The sequence below is a fragment of the Staurois parvus genome, unplaced genomic scaffold (assembly GCF_062004578.1).
Source record: "Staurois parvus isolate SC_StPar_1 unplaced genomic scaffold, SC_StPar_1.0 ptg001847l, whole genome shotgun sequence".
Taxonomy (NCBI): domain Eukaryota; kingdom Metazoa; phylum Chordata; class Amphibia; order Anura; family Ranidae; genus Staurois; species Staurois parvus.
The window spans coordinates 313,808-336,078 of NW_028319643.1; the positions used below are offsets into that span (position 1 = coordinate 313,808).

Consider the following 22,271-nt stretch of genomic DNA (forward strand, 5'->3'; position numbering starts at 1 on the left):
AAACCATTTAGAGCCTCACTCAATGCAGGGGAAAAGACACTACCCTTGCCATAGGCCCCTCCACACTGCAAGGGTTAAAGAAGTCTAAGGGTAGGTGGTTTAACACCCATTTCCTCACTGCAGCAGGCTCCCTCCATCTGTGCGACTGGTGTACTGAAACCTCTCCTTTAAGAGCTCCAGCCGACAATCATGTGCTGAAGTAACCAAGTACAATGCAGGGCCAATATTTATGTATTGTATGAGAGGGAGAAAAGGACCCACCCATAACCCTAAGAGTCGGAGGAAAGAGGAATATAAAATGATGCCGGTATACGGAAATGCCTGATAAGACATGTATCTTCAGGTGAAGGACAAGATTATCACTATTCCTGACACTACTACAGCAGCCATCTCTAAATTTCTATTACTCCCAGGAGGAGTCAGATGCAGAGGATACTTTTGGGGAGCAAAGATCAGCAGAGCAGGCCGTGGGACAGATTGGTATATTTGTTATTTCCTGCCACAGGATCACCTTTTTTTACTTTTTGGGTTTCCGGTTATACATAAAATTCTCTGTCAGGAACAAATGCTAATAGTTGGGGGCCCCAATACGTTAACCCTTTGAGGACCAAGGGACGTATTTGTCCCATGTTTGTAATTGCGTGTATCATCTGATTAAGAACTTAAACTTTTTTTTTTTGGTTTGAGTCAAAATATTAGTTCTTAAACAACAAATGGATCTAGCTTTTTGCCAAATATTTCATGAAATGGCTTAGTTACAGCAACTGAAGTGTACGAACTTTAAAAACAAAAAAATTTATTCTTTTGGCGTTCCAAAACCTTACGGTCCTCAAAGGGTTAATAGTTTCTCTCTTTCTTCAGTAAGCCATATAAGACGACCATATAAAGAGACAGCAATTGTCTATGTTAGTATGGATTAGAGAGTCTCTATCTCCTACAGAAAAGCACAAGTAAAACACACTGAAAACAAGGTTTCAGGAAATAAAGCTGATCAAATCTTCAGGATCTAGAGGTCTTGCTGCACTTTATGTCGCCTACCAAAGCAGAGTCATTAAAGAGCAGACAGATTGAATGTTAGTTCTGCCAATCTAATTTCCCCGGTATAAAGAAATCTATGGAAGATATTTGTAAGAAGCACAAAGCAAGGAAAGACATACATGGAGTGACACAAAATGGCCGAGAAGACATGAACTATGAAAAATGACAATGGACAGGTGAAAGCGGCACAGGCTGAACACAGCGACAGAAGCAGGGGGGTGGCGTCTGCCGCTACACTCACCTTTGTCTCTGTCAAAGAGCAGATCATCTGTGGAACAAGGGCTGCCCTCCTGTGATTCAGGGGGACAGGATGGAGAAGCACATGGGGAATGGTTGCTGCTGCAGCTGCTGCTTCGCTCTTGGACAGAAGGCGTCTGAGTGTCGATGCTGCGTGTGCTGCTGCTGCGATATGTGGAAGGTAATGGAGCTCGACGTCCATCAGGAATTTCTAAAGGCTGTAGAGAAAAATACAAACTCTGAAACTGGTTTTAAAAACTGCAAAGTAATTCAGTCTAAAACAAATAGAGAAAAAAATGCCCTACAGCTACTGCATCCTGGGAAAAGCAAGCACAGCATACAATGAAACGGTAAGCAGAAATGTTACCGAGTGTATTAAAATGACCTAGAGATCCAGAGACAGGTATAGGCAATCTAAAGTCACAGCCCCGAGATGTGCAAAGTGGTGATTTAACTTGCTTTGACCAGATACAGATCTGCAAAAAAGAAACCTACATGGCTGCATGGCAGGCAGGGATTCTATTTTAAGGCCGGTCACTGGTAGTCAGAAAGACTATCACACATAAGGTCTTGTTGAAAAGGACCATTACGTTCCAATTATGCAAATCAATTAAATAACCAGTTTATCAAACCACCCTATTCAAAAGCAACACTTCCATATAAAGATATTGAACTTACAGTTGGGGGATGTGCTAAAAATAGGCAGTTCAACTGCATTTTCATCAACCCCCAAAAAATGCAAAGTCCATACAGTTCAACCAACAGAGGAGGGGGAAAAAAAAAAAAAACCCATATATACTATCCTATACTCACAGTTGATCCAGAGGAAGGCAAAAACCCCAATAAAACATGATCCAGTTTGCTCCATCGGGGGGGGATTCCTATCTGATCCCCCCTCCAGTGGCAAATCGAATATTCCCTGGATCCACTTTACCTATAAAATGTTAGTATCCAGTTATATTATGTGAATTTAGGTACGAATCCAGGCCTTTTTTTTAAAAAAACAATCTACTGAGCTGGCCAGAACCAACTCTTGAGAGAGTCTTTTACACATTTTCACAGCTCTTACAATGAAGAAACCTTTCTGTATATGGAGATTAAATCTCTTTTCCTCCAGACGTAAAGCGTACCCCCTTGTCCTCTGTGATGACCTCAGGGTGAATAACTCTACACCGAGTTCACTATATGAACCACTGATGTATTTATACATGGTGATCATATCCCCCCTTATGTATTATACATGGAGATCATATCCCCCTTATGTATTATACATGTTGATCATATCCCCCCCCTTATGTATTATACATGGAGATCATATCCCCCCCTTATGTATTATACATGGAGATCATATCCCCCCTTATGTATTATACATGGAGATCATATCCCCCTTATGTATTATACATGTTGATCATATCCCCCCCCTTATGTATTATACATGGAGATCATATCCCCCCCTTATGTATTATACATGGAGATCATATCCCCCCTTATGTATTATACATGTTGATCATATCCCCCCCCTTATGTATTATACATGGAGATCATATCCCCCCCTTATGTATTATACATGGAGATCATATCCCCCCTTATGTATTATACATGGAGATCATATCCCCCCTTATGTATTATACATGGAGATCATATCCCCCCTTATGTATTATACATGGAGATCATATCCCCCCCTTATGTATTATACATGGAGATCATATCCCCCCCTTATGTATTTTACATGGAGATCATATCCCCCCTTATGTATTATACATGGAGATCATATCCCCCCTTATGTATTATACATGGAGATCATATCCCCCCCTTATGTATTATACATGGTGATCATATCCCCCCCCTTATGTATTATACATGGTGATCATATCCCCCCCCTTATGTATTATACATGGTGATCATATCCCCCCCCTTATGTATTATACATGGTGATCATATCCCCCCCCCTTATGTATTATACATGGTGATCATATCCCCCCCCCCTTATGTATTATACATGGTGATCATATCCCCCCCCTTATGTATTATACATGGAGATCATATCCCCCCCTTATGTATTATACATGGTGATCATATTCCCCCCCTTATGTATTATACATGGAGATCATATCCCCCCCTTATGTATTATACATGGAGATCATATCCCCCCCTTATGTATTATACATGGAGATCATATCCCCCCCTTATGTATTATACATGGAGATCATATCCCCCTTATGTATTATACATGGAGATCATATCCCCCCTTATGTATTATACATGGAGATCATATCCCCCCTTATGTATTATACATGGTGATCATATCCCCCCTTATGTATTATACATGGAGATCACATCCCCCTTTATTATACATGGAGATCACATCCCCCCTTATGTATTATACATGGAGATCACACCCCCCCTTATGTATTATACATGGAGATCACATCCCCCCTTATGTATTATACATGGAGATCACATCCCCCCTTATGTATTATACATGGAGATCATATCCCCCTTATTATACATGGAGATCATATCCCCCCCTTATTATACATGGAGATCATATCCCCCTTATGTCTTATACATGGAGATCATATCCCCCCTTATGTATTATACATGGTGATCATATCCCCCTTTATGTATTATACATGGTGATCATATCCCCCCTTATGTATTATACATGGAGATCATATCCCCCCTTATGTATTATACATGGAGATCACATCCCCCTTTATTATACATGGAGATCACATCCCCCCTTATGTATTATACATGGAGATCACACCCCCCCTTATGTATTATACATGGAGATCATATCCCCCCTTATGTATTATACATGGAGATCATATCCCCCCTTATGTATTATACATGGAGATCATATCCCCCTTATTATACATGGAGATCATATCCCCCCTTATTATACATGGAGATCATATCCCCCTTATGTCTTATACATGGAGATCATATCCCCCCTTATGTCTTATACATGGAGATCATATCCCCCCCTTATGTCTTATACATGGAGATCATATCCCCCCTTATGTATTATACATAGAGATCATATCCCCCCTTTTTCCAGTGTGGAACGCAGGCACAGCAGCCCATTCAAATGAATAGGCTGCTGTGTCCATACAAATACAGACCACACTAATGTGAACCAGGGGTTAATTCATGCTGGCTGTCGCCGAAATTTTTTTTCCAGCAAGAACTCATCTATGTGATCTTTTATTGAACTCAGCTCCAATATCTTCCCAACTAAAGATGTTAAATTAACAGGTCTAAGTTACATGGTAAAGACTCTGACCCCTTTAAAATATAGGCACCACACTGGCCTTATGTCAATCCAGTGGTACTATGCCAGTCATTAAAGTGTTACTAAACCCACAACAGTACAATCAGTCTGTATATGCAGTAAAGCACACTTGTTATACTCACTGTGAAACCTAAGGGGTTAATCCTCTGCATTGTGTAAAAAGGTTGTTTGATCCTGTCTTCTCTGCTGATAGTACAGAGCTCTAGGAGTCACCCTACACATGCTCAGTTTAGTGTGTACTGATAACGTTTTTGGGTTTTTTTTTCCTCTTTTGGTGCATGTGATCAGCACAGGGCCAATCAACACTGGCCAGAGGGTCAGGGGTCATGCAACCTCATAGGACAGTCAGAGCAGAATGAAAAAACTCCTCCTACAAGAGGACTTTGGACCACTGAGCAACAGACCAGGTCTTTTTCTTTAGCCCAGGTAAGACGCTTCTGACGTTGTTTGTTGTTCAAGAACGGCTTGACAAGAGGAATACGACATTTGAAGCCCATGTCCATGATCCGTCTGTGTGTGGGGGCTCTTGATGCACTGACTCCAGCCTCAGTTCACTCCTTGTGAAAGTCCCTAACAATTTTGAATGGCCTTTTCCTGACAATCCTCTCCAGGCTGCGGTCATCCCTGCTGCTTGCACCTTTTTCTTCCACACTTTTCCCTTCCACATAACTTTCTATTAATGTGCTTTCATACAGCACTTTGGGAACATCCAACTTCTTTTGCAATTACTTTTTGAGGCAATGATGGTTTTCTGCACAACTGTCAGGTCAGCAGTGTTTCCCATGATTGTGATTCCTACTGAACCAGACTGAGAGACCATTTAAAGGCTCAGGAACCCTTTGCAGGTGTTATGGCTTAATTAGCTGATTAGAGTGGGACACTTTGAGCCGAGAATATTGCACCTTTTCACAATATTCTCATTTTCTGAGATTGTGGATTTGGGGTTTTCATGAGCTGTAAGCCATAATCATCACAATGACGACAAATCACGGCTTGAACTATCTTGCTTTGCATGTAATGAGTCTCATGTATTAGTTTCACCTTTTAAGTTGCATTACTGAAATAAATGAACTTTTGCACGATATTCTAATTTTTCGAGTTTCACCTGTACATGGACTATTCTTAATCCTTATAGTTTTTTATCCATTTACTAATACTAACAACATATCATTTACATGTCTTAAACTTGTTTTTTTTTTTAAATTTCTTCAGTTCCTTCCGGTTTTCCATGCCCAGGAAAATGAGGGTGTATATCTCAAGAGTCTTAAAAAGGGAAGAGAGGGTCCTCGGCTCAGCCAATGACTGAACTAGGGGCAAATGGATTCCAGCAAGTAAATGCTACAGGAATCATCTGCCCTTACTCAAGATGGCCAAGTCCAGAAATGCCAGGGTGCGTTTTTTCAAAATAACTTCTCAGCAAAATAAAGCATGGAGACATGGATACTTCAAACAATTAGAGTGCCTGTGTCTTTCCCTGACAGCAATGGGGCAAATACACTCATCTTGATGGGTTGGAGCAATTCTAATAGCTTTTGCCTGCTTTTATTTCATAGGCTGGCATACACTATGAACATTTGGTAGATCTGTACCTATGATCCGCTGTGCTGTTACCACACGAGACAGGCACTTCCTATCCTCTGCCCTGCAGCTACCATATCACACTACAGCACTGTGGAGAAAAAAAATCTGAATAGTGCAATGATAGACATTGACTACAAACCTGGTTCTAAAGGCTAAAAGGATTTTACCTTAATGCAGTCTCTGCTTTAAAGGTAAAAAAATAGCTGCATGCAGCTATTTTCCAGCTCCCCTTATATTTACCCGTGCCTGATCTTGATCTAGCGCTGTGCAGAAGAGCTGAGGCTCTCTACCTCCTCATCGGCCCAGAGACAGCAGCGTTGCACTACTGTCAGCCAGTGAGGAAAGAGTGGGGGGTGGGGCTGAGCTGCGCTCTGTGCGTCTAGGGACACAGGGTGTGGCTCAGGAACAAGCTCACACAAGCACCCCAAAAGCAGCAGGCTTGCTATGGGTGCATGAGAGCATCAGTGGGGGACCCAAGAAAAGGAGCATCAGAACTGCTCTGTGCAACACCACTGCACAGAGCAGGCAAGTAGAACATATTTGTGTTTATTTTGTTTTTTAAAATTTGGAGCCTTTGTAATCACTTTTAGGGGTAATCCAGCCTGTAACAGTCTCCCCCAAAGAAACAGTCTCCCCCAAAGAAACAGTCTCCCCCAAAGAAACAGTCTCCCCCAAAGAAACAGTCTCCCCCAAAGAAACAGTCTCCCCCAAAGAAACAGTCTCCCCCAAAGAAACAGTCTCCCCCAAAGAAACAGTCTCCCCCAAAGAAACAGTCTCCCCCAAAGAAACAGTCTCTGCTGTGCTTTTTCACACTAAAAAACAAGTGCTTTGAGACCATGACAACTCCCTCGTAATATGCACACCCCAAATTTGATGGCGTCTATCCTTTCCACCTCCTCACCTTCATGGTATTTTTTAAATTGAAAGCTGCATATTTATAAGGCTGAAATCAACTTTTGAAATGACAAGTGTGTTGAAGCTTACATGAGATTTCAGTCTACTTTAATGTGAACCTGTTTTTTTGGTGTTTTTTTTTTTTTTTTTTTACATTTAAAAAACAACTTTTTAATGTTTACTGCTTCATCCAAAAAAAAAAAATAGCATTGACAAGCCCAGATGGTAGTTTTAATCCTGCAACAATCAACATTCCATATACAGCCCCAGCTAAATAAAAAGGCAATTCAATTGCAGATTATATATAGATGTGTTTGCTTCATGCGGCCCATTCTACTTTAAGAACAGTTCACAGGAAAACTGCGTACCCAGCAATGTATTTATAGATTGTACAAAGAAAACAAACAGGATTTACAGCCGCTCTGTGCGAGGAAAACTCCTACACCAAACTGGAAAAAAGTAGGCGTACATCTCTGGGTCAGGACAAGGGGAATGTGGTGCTAAAACTCGGGCCCGGCTCCGACAGGGGGTGGGCGTGAGTCTGTGCGGAATTATACAGTAATGACAGGCACAGAAATAGACTCTGATTGAATCTACAGCACAGAGGTGAATAGGAAGAGGGGGAAATAATTGCTAGATAGAAGCGGAGGTATACGTGATCACTTCACTACAGAGACGCCAAGTATGTTCACACTTCCATGTTTCTGTGCTCTATAGCACACAATTGTACCCAAGAAAGTGCAACTAAAATGTAAAGTACAAAATACATCCTCTATAAAGTCCTGAAGATGTTAATCACTTGCCCTCCAGAAGATTTCCCCCCCTTCCTGACCAGGCCATTTTTTTTATTTGCGATATGGCGCTACGTTACTTTGACAATTGCACGGTCATGCAACGCTGTACCCAAAATTAAATGTATGTCCTTTTTCCCCCCACGTGTGGCAGAAGCGCAAGTAGGACTGCTATAGGGTGGATGTTACGTGTTTAAAGTACATTTCTGCACATTTCCCTTGGTTTTGTCTTTCAGCTAGAAATCCAGTGAGCATCCAACTTCCTGTATGAACGGACACCACAGTGCCCTGCTACACTGAAATCCCAAGCAGTCCTCCCAGTTCTTATCTGCTGGACAACAGAACACCTCCCCTTCTCTATAACATAAAGGGAAGTGTTTTGTAGCTCAGCAAGGGATAGCAGAGAAGGGTTTTAATGCAGAAGAGATATACTAGGTCTTGTCTGCATTAAAATGTGTTACCTGCCTGTCTGCACTGTACACATGCAACTTTGTGTACAATTTCGTCACCTGTCGAGTTGGATGATCTCCCACACATGCGCTGGAGTGATGTCATCTTGGCCTGGCCAATCAAAATGGCTGTTGTCAGTGAGGGAACTTCAAAACACAGCATCGCTGGAGCAGAGGAGAGTATACTTTCACTTTAACCACTTGAAGACCAGGTACTGTGCATGTACGCTGCTAGATCCAAGTATATATACTGGGATGATGCCTGCAATTACAGCCGGAAATCGGCTTTCATGTAAAATCAGTCCTAGCGGCTGGATTGCAGTGGAAGGTGTTGCCCCCTAGAATGTTCCCAATCATCTCTATAAGAAATGGGAAGCGATGAGCCTTTCATCACTTCTGGTTTGGGCTGAATGTAAACAATCAATTTTTGGCTTGGGAATGCATCTGTTCAAACTGATCTTGGCTCGATTCGATGCTTTTAAAAAAGGCAGAGAAAAAATATAGGGGGTCTTATAGACCCCACATGTCCTAGTAAAGAGGATGTGTCATGCTTTATCACAAGGGATGTTTACATTTCTTGTGAAAGCAAAAGTGATTAAGAAAAAAAAATTAAAGAGATATTGTAAAAATACAAAAATGTATATAAAAAAAGTGCAGCGCTAAAAGCAGTAAAAAATACATATTGCGATATAGTAAAACCCCATGACGTAAAATACCACTATCAGTACATAAATGTATAACAGGTAACAACCCAATATGAAGGGACGACTTAAACGCTTGGAAGTCATCCCTTCATATTGGGTTGTTACCTGAGGAAGGGGGTACAGCTCCCAAAACGCGTTAGCTTATCCGCATCACTAGACACAGCCATATTGTGACTGTTTTTGTGGACCACCTTACTGCTTTTTATCACTTTGGTTTGTGAGTATATAATCCTTTTTTATTAATAAATACGTGGACTACCACGGTAATGCACGATGAGAGTGCGCCCGTTTGTTTTTTTTCCCACTAGTGGCCAGATTACCCGATCTCAGAAGGGCAGCACCTCTTCGGTTGGCATTTTGACATTTCCTTGGTTTGCATGAAGATTTGAGCGCTGGTTCTGTTTTGTTAATCTTTGGGTTGTTACCTATTATACATTTATGCACTTATGGTGGTATTTTACGTCATGGGGTTTTACTACTTTTACTATATTGCAATATGTGTTTATTTTACTGCTTTTAGCGCTGCACTTTTTTTATCCTATTGTCTATTGAGAAGGTTTGTGGTTCCTTTATTAGTGCAGTTGCTGCTGTCTGTAAGCGCTCGCTAAGTCCCTACCTTTTTTACAAAAATGTATATAATGAAAAAATCTATCAATTTAAAAGCACTCCGTCCCTCCGTGCTCAAGTACAAAGGCGAATGCATGTGTTGGTCCCACGTCAGTACATAATCGTCGAGGTATCGCTGCAAACGTGAGCAATAATTCTAACACCAGACAACCCATATAACTCTAAAACTGGTAACCTGTAAAGACTTGTAAAGCTTCATCTGGAGATTTGTTTGTTCTGTAAGTACCGTAGTTTGAAGCCATTCCACAAGCATGAGCATTTTTAATGCGGGATATACTGGGTTATCTATTCACTCAGAGTATCATAATCTTATATTTTACTAAACAATTGGGTATTGTATTTTTGTGCACTGAAATTCAAGGGTTTTATTTTTTTATTTTTTTTTAAATTGCCCTTGAAAAAACCACTGCGCAAATACGGTGATGCAAAAAATTGCAAAACCCACCATTGTATTCTCTAGGGTCTCTAGGGGAGGAGCAGGGAAGGGACAAAATAATTGTAATCCAGGCAGGAAAGGGTAAGGGGGGAAAAGTTCACGGACAATCCGTACAGGGGAAGACGACACTCACAGTTCTGGCCGGGGTTTTTCCTGGCTCATGGCAGCCGACAGCGATACCTCTCAGCACACAGCAGAGGATACACACAGCGGGTATTACCAGCACACATCACGGGCAATCCTGGCCCCACAGTATCAGGCAGTGTAGCAGCGGGTACTCCTCCTGAGCCCTGAGTATTAGCAGTGTTCAACGGGTAATAGTCCTGGTATCCCTGGTATAATGCAGAGTACTCAGCGGGTAATAATCCTTAATCTCCCTGGGGTGATGCAGAGTGCAAAGTGGGTAATGATCCTGTGATCCCCGGGTCTTAGAGTGGCTGCGGGGGTATCGCCTCAGCGGAGACCTCCCAGCAGCTTGCAGCAGAATAGAACAACCAGGAGAGCCCTGCATCTGCCTTCTTAAGGCTTTGCAGGACACTCCCGGTTGCCCTGGCAACATCGGGCGGCGTGGCGCGTTGCCCGGGCAACGAGGCACGCCCCCTCGACACGGGCCGCGCGCTAGAGAGCGTGGCTTTTGTCTCCGGAGGGTGCAGGAAGCCTTGTGCCCGTGCTGCACCCACCGGGGGGTGGGCGCGCAGCGTCAAGCGGGCGGCCCTGTCCCGGAACCTCTCTCAACCCTCTCTGGGCCGTATGGCCAGGAGCAGTGTGAATCTCGCAGCAGGGTGTCATCTTTCTCCCACCCGGCTGTGTTGGATGGGAGGAAGTGGACTGCGGCAGGGGTGAAAAGTAACACTTCTCATCCTGTGTGGCCCGGCTTCAAAGGGCCGCTACAGGATGAGAAGGGGGTGGGTGTGGGGGGGGGGGCAGGGGGGTGAAGGGACACAGGCACTAGAAGGGGGGTGGGGGGGAGGCACACCTTGACCGTCACCTATGCTAAAGCAAGCGTGTGAAGCATTATTGCTTGTCTGGCCCAGTGGATGGGCAGGCGAACGGTCAGGTGTATTCTTGCCTGACCCTCCAGCTGGGTCCTGCTGCCAGATAGCATTCAATGGCACTCATTGCATAGTTTTGTTTTAAAGTTTGGACTGCCATCCACCACAATAGTGGACTCCCCAGTTGTTGGCTCCATCAACACCGTTCTTCTTACCCATTGCTGGACTATGATATGGGACCCCTACTTAGTCTTTTCCTGATGTCACCAATATTATGTATGCTTCCCTGGGGGTTGAGCACAGTATATGATATTGTTACCTTATATGGTTTATTTTTTTTACTTGAAATTTAATAAAAACGACTGACACAGAAAAAAAATATAATGTTTGGGGGATAAAAGTAATTTTTTGGGGGAAAAAAATACAGATATTTACATGTAAACAAAAAGTGTCAGAATAGGCCTGGTCTTCAAGTGGTTAGAGAGACCAAAATGTGGAAAGATGTATGTATAGCAGTGAGGTACTGAATATGTTTTCTATTGCCCAGGCTTTTTTACATAACCTTACCCCTTTCCTGTCCCACCCTGTGGCCTGTAAATGGATCTTTAAACTCAAGGGGTGGGGGAGGGACTGCCTGATCATATGACCACTGATTGGCTTACAGTGGTCACCTGATTGAGAGCCCATTTTGCCAGCTCAGAAACACCACTAGAGATTGATGGTCCTCTATGACAGCCTGGTCACTGTGTTGGGAGCGTGTGGGCGTTAAAGTCCACCCTCTCTGCTGCCACATATATGCGGTGAGGAGCAAGAGGTTACTCAAAAATAAAATGTGAAAAAGGTTTCCTGTAACATTTAGCACAAATGAAGCGTATGCACGTGGCATCTGAAAGATGGGTTTGTAGGACTTTTGAGCAGTCAAACCCACTTCCTGACGCCTTTGCACATCATAAGTCTCTTCTGTTTCTCAGGCAATAAGGAACAAATGAAAGCTAGGCCTTTATTCTGCATGCTGTAACCTCATATGTTCAATGTAACACCAGAGCTCACCCAAAGTGGACTATGGACACAGAGTGGGGCTATCAGGAGGCACCTTCACTCTGCCCAGCTTAGACAGGTGAAAGTGTCCCAATTATAACTTTTCCTTAAAGTGACAGTAAAGCTTTATTTTATTAAGATTAACATGTTCTACTTGCCTGCTTTGTGCAATGGTTTTGCACAGAGGAACCCTGAACCTCCATTTCTGGGGTTCTTCAATGGCACTCCTAGCTCCTCCCCCCTGCTGAGTGCCCCCATAGGAAGCTGCTTATTATGGGGGCACGTGCGTGTGCTTGATCCTGAGCCGGGCTGTTTGCGTCTATTCAGACATAGCCTAGGTCATTTCCGTTCTCTCATCACAGATTTTGACTGACAGCAGCAGGAGCCATTAGCTCCCTCTGCTCTTAGACAAGCCTATGAGACAGGGGTGAAGGGAGAGGAGCTGCTACAGACGTGCACAGCGCTGGATCAAGACTGGTCTCAGGTAAGTATTTAAGGGGAGCTACTATTAAAAGGTTTTTTTTTACCTTAATGCAGAGAATACATTAAGGTTAAAAATCTTTCACCTTTACAACACCACTAAGGATTTGGGCTTGTCCCCTTTCCATGTCAGTCACCATTCAGTAAAGCGGTCAATCAAATATAGGGACTAAGGGAAGCCTGAAGGGCAAAAAGGGGCAAGGCTAAGAACAAATTTTTGCAAGAAAAGGTCAGAGTCTACCGATTGCTTTGATATGCAGTTTTTATAGAAGTTAACTTATAATTTATTTATCGTGAAATGCTCAGTTTGCATTGCTCAAATTCGCAAAACCATCTAAAAGGACTTAGACATTTGTTCCTTCGGACACTTTAACAAATGGACACAGTCCAAGCAACCAGATTCTTGCCCTAGAGCAGTCCAGGGTTCCTCTGGAAGTTACTAAGGGTTCTTTAAGCAAAGAGCAACATTTGCTTCTCACATAAGTAACCACTGACAGCAAATTTCTTTCAGCTATCTGTATCTTTAACCATTAACAAGATAAGGAGCAATATAGAAACATAGAAAAGTGACGGCAAGCATACAACTATACCTTCTCTCGGTCATCTAACCTGCAACTTTTTGTATTTTGGTGCCTTTCTCCCCTCCCTTATTTGGACGCCATATCTGTATTCACAAATTGCATTGTACAAATGTTTGTGGATTGTCCCATGCCTATGTTCCCTCCCCTTGAAAACAATAAAACGTTTGAACAATAAAAGTGACGGCAGAAAAAGATCAAGTGGTCCATCGCGTCTCTCCCTTTTTTTTTTCTTTTTTGGGGTTGTTGACTTTTTGGTCCGAGTATAGATCTATGCTTGTCCCAAGCATGTTTGAAGCCATTGACTGTTGACTGGGTCACTACCTCTGCTGGAAGTTTACTCCAATCAACTACTCTTTCAGTAAAACCGTACTTTGAGATTAGTTTTGAACTTTCCTCCAGTTATGCCCCTATGCTCTTGATTATGGTTTCGTGTTGACAATACTGCCCTCCTGAACCATATTTACCCTTTTGATGTAGATAAAAGGTTTCAATCATGTCTCCTATTTGCCCTCTTTCCTCCAGACTGTACATATTAAGTTCCTGAAGTCGCTCTTGATAGGTTTTATCCCCTAGACCTTTCAGCATTTTTGTAATAATCACTGACCACCAATGCAAGGGGCAATTTAACCAACTGTCAGCACAAGGGACATTTTTTGTACAGCAGCGCGATGTGCTGTGCTGCTGTACAGTTCCATGTGATTCGGTGCGGGGAGCTGCGATGAAATGAGAATTAGCCCTGATGGTCACTTCACTGACTACAGACGCTAAGAGGGCATTGTTACATCATCAGCATAAAAGATAGTGAGCGCTCTTATAAATACAGCAGCTAGAACACTTCAGGCAACCAAAATACCTCTAAAATAACAATATAACCATAAAACATCAGAGTGCAGCGCTTAAAAAAGTAAATGTGTGATTCCCAATAATAAAAAGTAAATAAAGCATCCACGGTGTTTCACTGGTACAGCCTCCCCTCTGATGATGTGCCTGTAGCACGAAAGGCCTAAGGAGGAGCTGTGCAGAGCGTGACGTCACTTCACATGAAATTGACAATACATACTGCCCTGTTGTGTTCTTCATGAATAAAATTGTTTGGGAAGTACTACACTATCTCTGGCATCTATTTTCTGGGGCTCCCATGTGGAGCTATCATCCCCACAGAGGAAGCACTTTGCCACCCTAAGAGGAATTTTGTATGAAGCACCTGGCTGACCTTAAGGGGACCACTGGATCTGCTTAAAGAGTCTGATGACCCACCATGAGGGAAATGCCTGCTGCCTAACCTTTGATGTTCCTATCACCTGGGATGCTTGATTATATATGCGCATAATCCATGCGTTTCCGGTGAGTGCGCATTTCTGTCATTTGAGGGTGTAAAGACCGTGGAAGTTTGCATTACTCCAGTGAAACACCGTAGATGCTTTATTGACTTTTTATTATTGGGAATCACACATTTACTTTTTTAAGCGCTGCACTCTGATGTTTTATGTTTGTTACATCATACATACATCACAGTATGCAGGCATTTCTCCACTAATGTGAGAAAACACTATTAATCACTCTGCATTTTCTGGCCATTATTAGTTGCAGTCTGTTATTACTGAAATTAACTTTGCTGTATAGAGAAGCCCTGGGTTTCAAAAACGCCGAGCGCGCTACATTATCTATTCCTTATCACAATCTCCTGTTTATTCTAATGCAGTGAGCTGTAAATACTATTAGTAGGGGTTCGCTGAGAACTAAAGTTATTTCAAGGGCTCCTCCATGTTAAAAGAGTCGAGAAAGGCTGATGGAGAGTACGAGCAAAACAAAAAAATGATATAGACTAAGACTAGACTATTTTTCCCTTAGACCTAATTTTTGTGTCCCTGGTTTCTAGGGGAAATAACAGGACAGTACCTGCCACATGCACCCCCCGACCAGTTATAATCTAGCACTGGAATGGAACCTACAGCCAGAAGAGAGCTGGAAGCAAGTTACGAACAGTGCAGAGCCAGACACCCGATTCAAAACAAAGAACTCTACAGTAATATAAAATCCTCTCAAACTAAAAGTGTGTCTAGGAAGAAAAAAAAAAAAAAAAAGAAGGAAGCAAGCTGAAAGACTGAGAAAGAGGTAGGACCAGGAAGGAGTCCACTTCTCCACTTGAAGAAACCAGAGCCTTGGTGAGCTGCTTGGGCCTAGAAGCGAAAAAGGTCGGTCACTCAGCAAAGGTGCCATTCAGAGGATGCTTTGCATTTTCTGAGTGAATGCAAAGCATCCTCGGTTGCACGAGGAGAAGGAGAATGTGATGTCACTGTGCTGAACGGCCGACCTACTGTGTTCAGAAGGCAGGAGGATAGCTGTTCATCACGGGACCTGGAACCATGTGGAGATCACACATGGTATCTCCTTCAGTGATTTCCAGGGGTATCGACCAGGTAAGGTAGATACAGAGTTACATGGGTCCAAGCTGGACCAAGTAACTATGTATAAAATAGCCATATCCGGAATTCCTCTTTAAGCAACAGGTAGCGGGAAGATCCTCCGAGAGCTGTCACTGTTGTAACCATGGTGTCTTATCTGCATTAGCCTCTGCCAATTCTGGAGGGTAGACAATTCTGCCTAGATTTCAGGCCTGTTGCTGGTGCATACAGTTAACTCATTGTTTTTCCAAACAGGACAGTCATGTCCTCTGTACCCATTTTGGCAATAGACAAAGCGCCAACATCAACTCGTCTACTCACTAATGTAGGAACGTCAACCAACATTCCTGTAACTGAACACACGATACCTTGACTCCGTCTTTTTCACTAGATTCTTTAATGAAGACTTTCTCGAGTTCCGGGCTTATTCCTTCAACGTTACATGGAACTCTGGTGCCTACAGATTTGGGTACCAGGATGCTTGCAGTGGGCACAGGGATGGATCGGGATGATGAAGCCTAGAAGCACATAAACAGGAAGATAGTATTAAAACCAAAGCAGAACATCAGATCCTGTAAACATCCTCTTCTAGTAAAAGTGATCTTCTAAAATGAGAAGCACTATGCATGTGTGTGTCTGGCTATATGTAGCTGCCATTTCTGACCACACATGCAGTTTAACCATTTGCCGACTGCCCCATAACAGATATACTGCTACAGGGCAGCCGCGCTGTGCAGAATCATGTATATAAATGGGACTACAATTCCTGGTCGCAGGTGCACGCCACTTCTGCTGTGTTTGGTCAAAGCAGATGCCAATCAGCGGGTGCTGACCAATGGATGAGCATCGGCACCTGCTGATTATCTAGGAGACTGACAGAACACAGCTCTACCTATGTAAACAAGTCAGGGCTGTGTTCTGACAGCAGCAATGAGCTGGATTTTTTTTTTTTTCCGTGCAAGCAGGGAATAGAATCCAGCACATGACCTAGTAAAAACAGCACATACAGTAAACATTACACATAGCTAGGCACACAGTTAACCCCCCCCCCTTGATCACTCTAGATGTTTAACCCCTTCCCAGCCAGTGTCAGTGCATATTTTTAGCACTGATCACTGTATTCATGACACTGGTTCCCACCAAAGTGCCAGTCTGAATGTCCGATTGTTGCCATATCACAGTCCCGCTATAAGTTGCTGATTGACACAATTACTATTAGAAAAAAAATATCCAGTATATAGACGCTATAGCTTTGACGCAAGCCAATCAATATACACTTATTGGGAATTTTTTTTTTTAACCAAAAATATGTAGCAGAATACATATTGGCCTAAATTTATGACGCAATTTGATTTGTCAAAAAAAGTTTTATTGGGAATGTTTTATATCAGAAAGTAAAGTATTTTTTTCTAAATTTTAGTTTTTTTTGTTTATAGTGCAAAAAATAAAAAACCCAGAAGTGATTAAATAACACCAAAAGAAATCTCTATTTGTGGGGGAAGCAATACATAAATGTAATTGTATACACAGCATTACATGACTGCACAATTGTCAGTTAAAAAAAAACAAAAACGCAGTGCTGTATCGCAAAAAATGTCCTGGTCAGGAAGGGGGAGGGGGGTAAATCTTCCCAGGAGGTCAAGTGGTTAAAGAACTACAATACACAGTTATGAGGAAAGATGAGCATCATGGAGAATCGGGTGTTAAAACATCAAGATGACCTCAAACATGCAAAGACCGGTGTTATAAACTGGGCAAAACAGTTCCAAGAGAAAACCCCTTTGACCCCTACTACCCTCTCCACAGATTTTAGACCAAACACACACTTTGCAACTAACTGAAAAACTTTGATGTGCGAGAAGATGCAATTTATATGGTCAGAACTACTGGATTCCCCTTACGGAGAAGAGTTTTACCGGTTAAATTGTTCCAGATTCTTACAGATTGGTAGAAAACTCATTAAAACCACCACAATGATAAACTGTTAAACATCACAGACTTGACTAATGGCGGATACACACAATGAGAAAATTGGACAAAAAATACCACCTTTGGAGTGATCGTCCGATAATCGAATCGCTAGCATGCAGCTTTTGAGAGCCTATCGCAGCAGTTCATGCGAAATTATCCAAAAAGGGATAAATGTAACATTTTTCTCACACGATACCAGAAAACTATTTTCGTTTAACAGCACAGTATTTGTCCAAAAAAAATAAATAGATAAAAAAATATCTATATCTCTCTCTCGAGTGACCGTGCATGCTCAGAAACAAAAGGATACATTACATAATCGCACAAAGTTGTATTCTGTTTTACAAGAATTTTCATAACTTCGGTAATCTATTCCTTTTCAACATGAGACTAGCATGCAAAATAAAAACAGATGATCATTTGTCCGATATTCTCATTGTGTGCAGGGGGCCTTGGGGACTTGCATAGCAGATACAAACACTACAGGCCTGTACAAACAGGCTTTTTAACTCCTTGCCTACTAGGCACTTATACCCCCTGCCTGCCCAGGCCAATTTTCAGCTTTCAGTGCTGTTGCACTTTGAATGACAATTGTGTGGTCATGCAACACTGTACCCATATGAATATTTTATCATTTTTTTCACAAAAATAGAGCTTTCATTTGGTGGTATTTACTCGCCGCTGGGCGTTTTATTTTTTGTGCTATATAAAAAAAAAAAAAAAAGAGCAAAAATTTCGAAAAATAAAAAAAAAAGTTTCTCTTTGTTGCTATTATAACATTTTGCAAACAGGTAATTTTCCTCCATCATTGATGTGCATTGAGGCTGCACTGATGGGCATGGATAGGCGGCACTGATGAGCTGGCACTGATATGCAACAATGATGGGCACTGACTGGCGGCACTGATATGCAACGATGGGCACTGACCGGCGGCACTTCTGGGCACAGGTGGGTGGCACTGCTGGGCACTGATCATCAGTGCCCTGATGATCAGTGTCGATCCATCCTCTAACAATTGCCAGTTATCGGCAGTACTTTCCTCACGCTGTGACAGTGTGAAGATAGTGCAGCCGATAACTGGCAATCTGCTGTGTCATTGGACACAGCTGATCACATTTTAAAAGACCACTGTGACTGGCCTTTTACCACATCACATGATCAGCTGTGTCCATAGGACAGCGATCACAGATATCGTCGGGGGGCGCAGAAGGGATCGTTCTGGGAGGATGTCATATGACGTCCTCCAAGAACTGGCCGGCCGCGGTGAAGCCATCATTCGGCTATCTGCAGTCAGCAAGTGGTTAACGGCATCAGAACTGCTCACCTCCCTATACAAGGCAAAAAAAACCAAAAAAAAAAACCTTAACCCCCTTGTATTGAACCTCATTGTAGCTGTACTATCTCCCTTTATTTTGTAAAATTACAAATTGTAATTATTATATAATATACATATAATACAAATTGTATTTTACTAACATTTATTTAAAACATGTAGTAAGTAATACGTAGCTAGGCTGATGCAGCTTATCATAAGGTTGAACGCAGGTAAGACGGATGACAAGGCAGTTAGAAACATACCTCTTGAACTGATGCAAGCAGAACTCACCTGAAAACATACTGCTTATTCCCATTCACAAGCCCAAAGTCACAACCACCACACAGAGCTGCCAAGCAAAACACACAAACTTGCTTATTTAATGAACAAAGATGGCTTCCACCAGGTACACTCACCTACAATTAGGTAGGTCCAGTCAGATAGTCAAACAGTGTTATGTTTCATTAGCGCATGGAAACTTGGTCCTTCATGTACCGGTATGTTGCTGAAAGGCAACTCTGCCAAAAAGGAATTGTATATTCGAGAAGACCAAGCCCGGGTTCACACTGATGCGGTGCGAACTTCGAACTGGTTTCAGTGCGATTTCCGCACCACATCATGATCGCACCCCGTTCATGCAAACCTCTGTGGGTGTGTTAATGACACCCCAAAAACAGTTCGCAAAGTGCGGTGCGATGTGCAGAATCTGATCGCATGAGTGTGAATACCCATGTGATCAGATTCTGGTGAGGATGAAAAAGAAATAAAAAAAAAAAAAAAAAGGGGGTCCTGCATTATTTTGGTGCGGATGTGGTGCAATCTGAGCCATACAAAATGAAGTTGCATGCAGCTTGCACAGGAATAAGTGCGGTTTCCTGTGTGAATCACATGTGATGTGCCGCACCACATCAATGTGAACCCGGGCTAAAACGTACGATTACACTAGTTAGATGCGTTGGAGTGCCATTCAAAACGAAACCTATCACACTTGTTTTGCATGTTGCGGGACTGTTGGCATGTTTTCAATAGTGCAGTGGGGGGGATTCCCCCACTCACCTCAAATGTGTCAATGGGGGGGAATCTGTTCGGGTGTTTTTGATCAGCTGGCTGACTAATCTTAAAAAAAAAAAAAAAAAAAAAACATCCACCTATGGCCAGCTTAAGACTATCACTTCAAACAAATTATGTCCCTGGTCTCTTGGGGAAATGACAGGACAGTCCCTGCCACATGCACCCCCCAACCAGTTATAATCTAGCACTGGAATGGAACCTACAGCCAGAAGAGAGCTGGAAGCAAGTTACGAACAGTGCAGAGTTAGAACGACCCTCTGTGCAAAAAGCCAACACACACACACAAGCCAGTGAACTAATACTGACCAGGGAAGGTATAACCCCACTCAAAAAAGAAAACCCAGAAACTTGGTTTTATATAATCCCTGGTGGCTAGATTCAGACGACTTTTTACAGTGCTCCTTGATATTTGCAGCCTGCTACAGGATTCCAATGACCACCCACTCATGCTAAAATGCACATTGCATGGCTGAGACTACAGGGTGATCAGAGAGGGGGTGATGCTGCAACTAGGGAACACACTGGTCTGCGTTTATACATGAAAACAGAAAAGTCTGACCGATCACCGGGATGTAACTAGCAGTACAGCCAAATGTAGAGAGGAAAGCTGTAGTCAGTCACAAACCATATCAAATAAAATGGTCCTAACGAGGGGCGAACTGACAACTCATGGGGCCCCCAGGCAATAGGGGATCATGGGGCCCGTGTCCTTGCCCAAACTCAAAAAAGCCTATGAAAAAAAGGTACCAGGGGCATCTCATGGGCCCCCTACTGACCCCGGGCCCTCGGGCAGTGCCCGAGTTTCCAAATGGTCAGTCTGCCCCTGGAACACAAAATTGTAGATTTGCCATTTAGCAAGGAACATCTAACCATGTTAATTGTGCCTAGACAGTACCATGAAAACATACCAATTGCCTTGATTTCCTCCTGTAAAATCAGTGTACTTCCTGTGCCTAGAGCCTCAAATCCAGTGTGCAATCATCTAAGGCACTGCCTCTGAATGTTTGTCCCACCAGATTTGGTAATGTCCATTTTGAATCGCTCAATGTTTTCCTCACTGGAGAGAAGGCTGGAGAGGAAGGATCTCCCAGCTTCTACATCATTCATTCTGTGAATCTGCGCTGCACCTCTTTCAGCTGCTTCTTGATCATTACCTGCCAGTCATCGACGGGGTCAGCACTGACATGAGGAACCATAGCCTCCTAGATTGTAAGCTCGAAAGAGCAGGGCCCTCAAACCCCTCGTGTATTGTATTGTTACTGTCTTGTCTCATGTATTGTCCCCCACTTTAATGTACAGCGCTGAGCAAACCGTTTGGCACTAAACACTGTATTATAATAATAATAATAGCCTTGCTCCTCTACCTAGATAGCTGCCTCCACATAGACACAATAGAACAAAGCATGGTAAGTCAGTACTGGGAAAAGACCAGCAGCAGGGTGGTCAAAGTCAATACTAATCCTCTGCCATTTGCCTGTTTTTTTGGGCACAACTTTCAGTACAGGTCCTCTTTAAATGTAAAAGGAATGTTCATATTTACCTAAAGTATTCCTTTAGGGTGGATCCACGCTGGAATGTGCAGATTCAAACCCACAGTGCCATGCCGTTTTGCAGCCTATTCATCTGAAAACAGGGAAGAAGTGGTGCATGCAATACTTTTAAAAACTCGCTGCACCAAACTGCAAGGCAATGAGTTTGCAACCTGCGTTTGGGTTACCCTTATCAATACATTGGCACCTGCTTACAGCTAGAAAGGGCAGTGCGATAGAACGCAGCGCATGCATGGAACGAGTCTTTCCTGCACTGTGTTTTGGTGTGAGCCGGCCCTCAAAGGGTGTATTTTTGGTGAGCAAATATGTTGTGTTATCACAATGTTTACTCACCTAAAACTAAACACGTTTTCTGTACCAAATTCCCATTGCAGAAAAAGATTTCTATGTTCTCCAACTTCTTCCAGGCTCATCCAACTGGTGGTTATCACTGAAATAAAGGCCCATTCCCACCAAGGCTCCATTCACATTAGCGTGTCTCCAAAGTTGCGTGACTGATGTGATTTTCCATTCTCCGAACCAATGTCGCATCAAAAGTGGCACCAAAGTAGCGGTCACCTTTTCAAAATCACCGCGACACTAGGGTACACAGATATGAATGGGTCCCACTGAAAAGACTTGGCGGCGACTTGTCGTGCAACTTTGCCGTCCAAAGTCACATGAAAAGTTGCCCAAGTGTGAATGAAGTCTTCTAGCGTGTCCCCGATGAGCATTGCAATGTTTACTTGTTGCAGTTCATTGAGACATTGCTTCGTTCACCAGGACGCGCTGTGGCGCACATTCTACATTTTTACACAATGGCCATGTATAGTG

General features: G+C 42.8%; 1 protein-coding gene and 2 non-coding genes across 3 annotated transcripts in view; all 3 read right to left on the reverse strand.

The window, feature by feature from the left end:
• Positions 1 to 22,271, reverse strand: part of GLCCI1 (glucocorticoid induced 1) — a 139,449-nt gene that overhangs the window by 17,121 nt on the left and 100,057 nt on the right. Inside the window, exons 5-6 of the mRNA XM_089664182.1 lie at positions 15,920 to 16,069; positions 1,280 to 1,493 (exon numbers count right to left, since the gene is read on the reverse strand). Of these exons, the coding sequence (XP_089520308.1) occupies positions 1,280 to 1,493; positions 15,920 to 16,069 (364 nt within the window). The remainder of the gene's footprint in view (positions 1 to 1,279; positions 1,494 to 15,919; positions 16,070 to 22,271) is intronic.
• Positions 15,007 to 15,137, reverse strand: LOC149434038 (small nucleolar RNA SNORA54). The gene has a single exon (XR_016308823.1). It is a non-coding gene; the product is annotated as a small nucleolar RNA SNORA54 (small nucleolar RNA).
• On the reverse strand, positions 20,020 to 20,150 carry LOC149434039 (small nucleolar RNA SNORA54). The gene has a single exon (XR_016308822.1). It is a non-coding gene; the product is annotated as a small nucleolar RNA SNORA54 (small nucleolar RNA).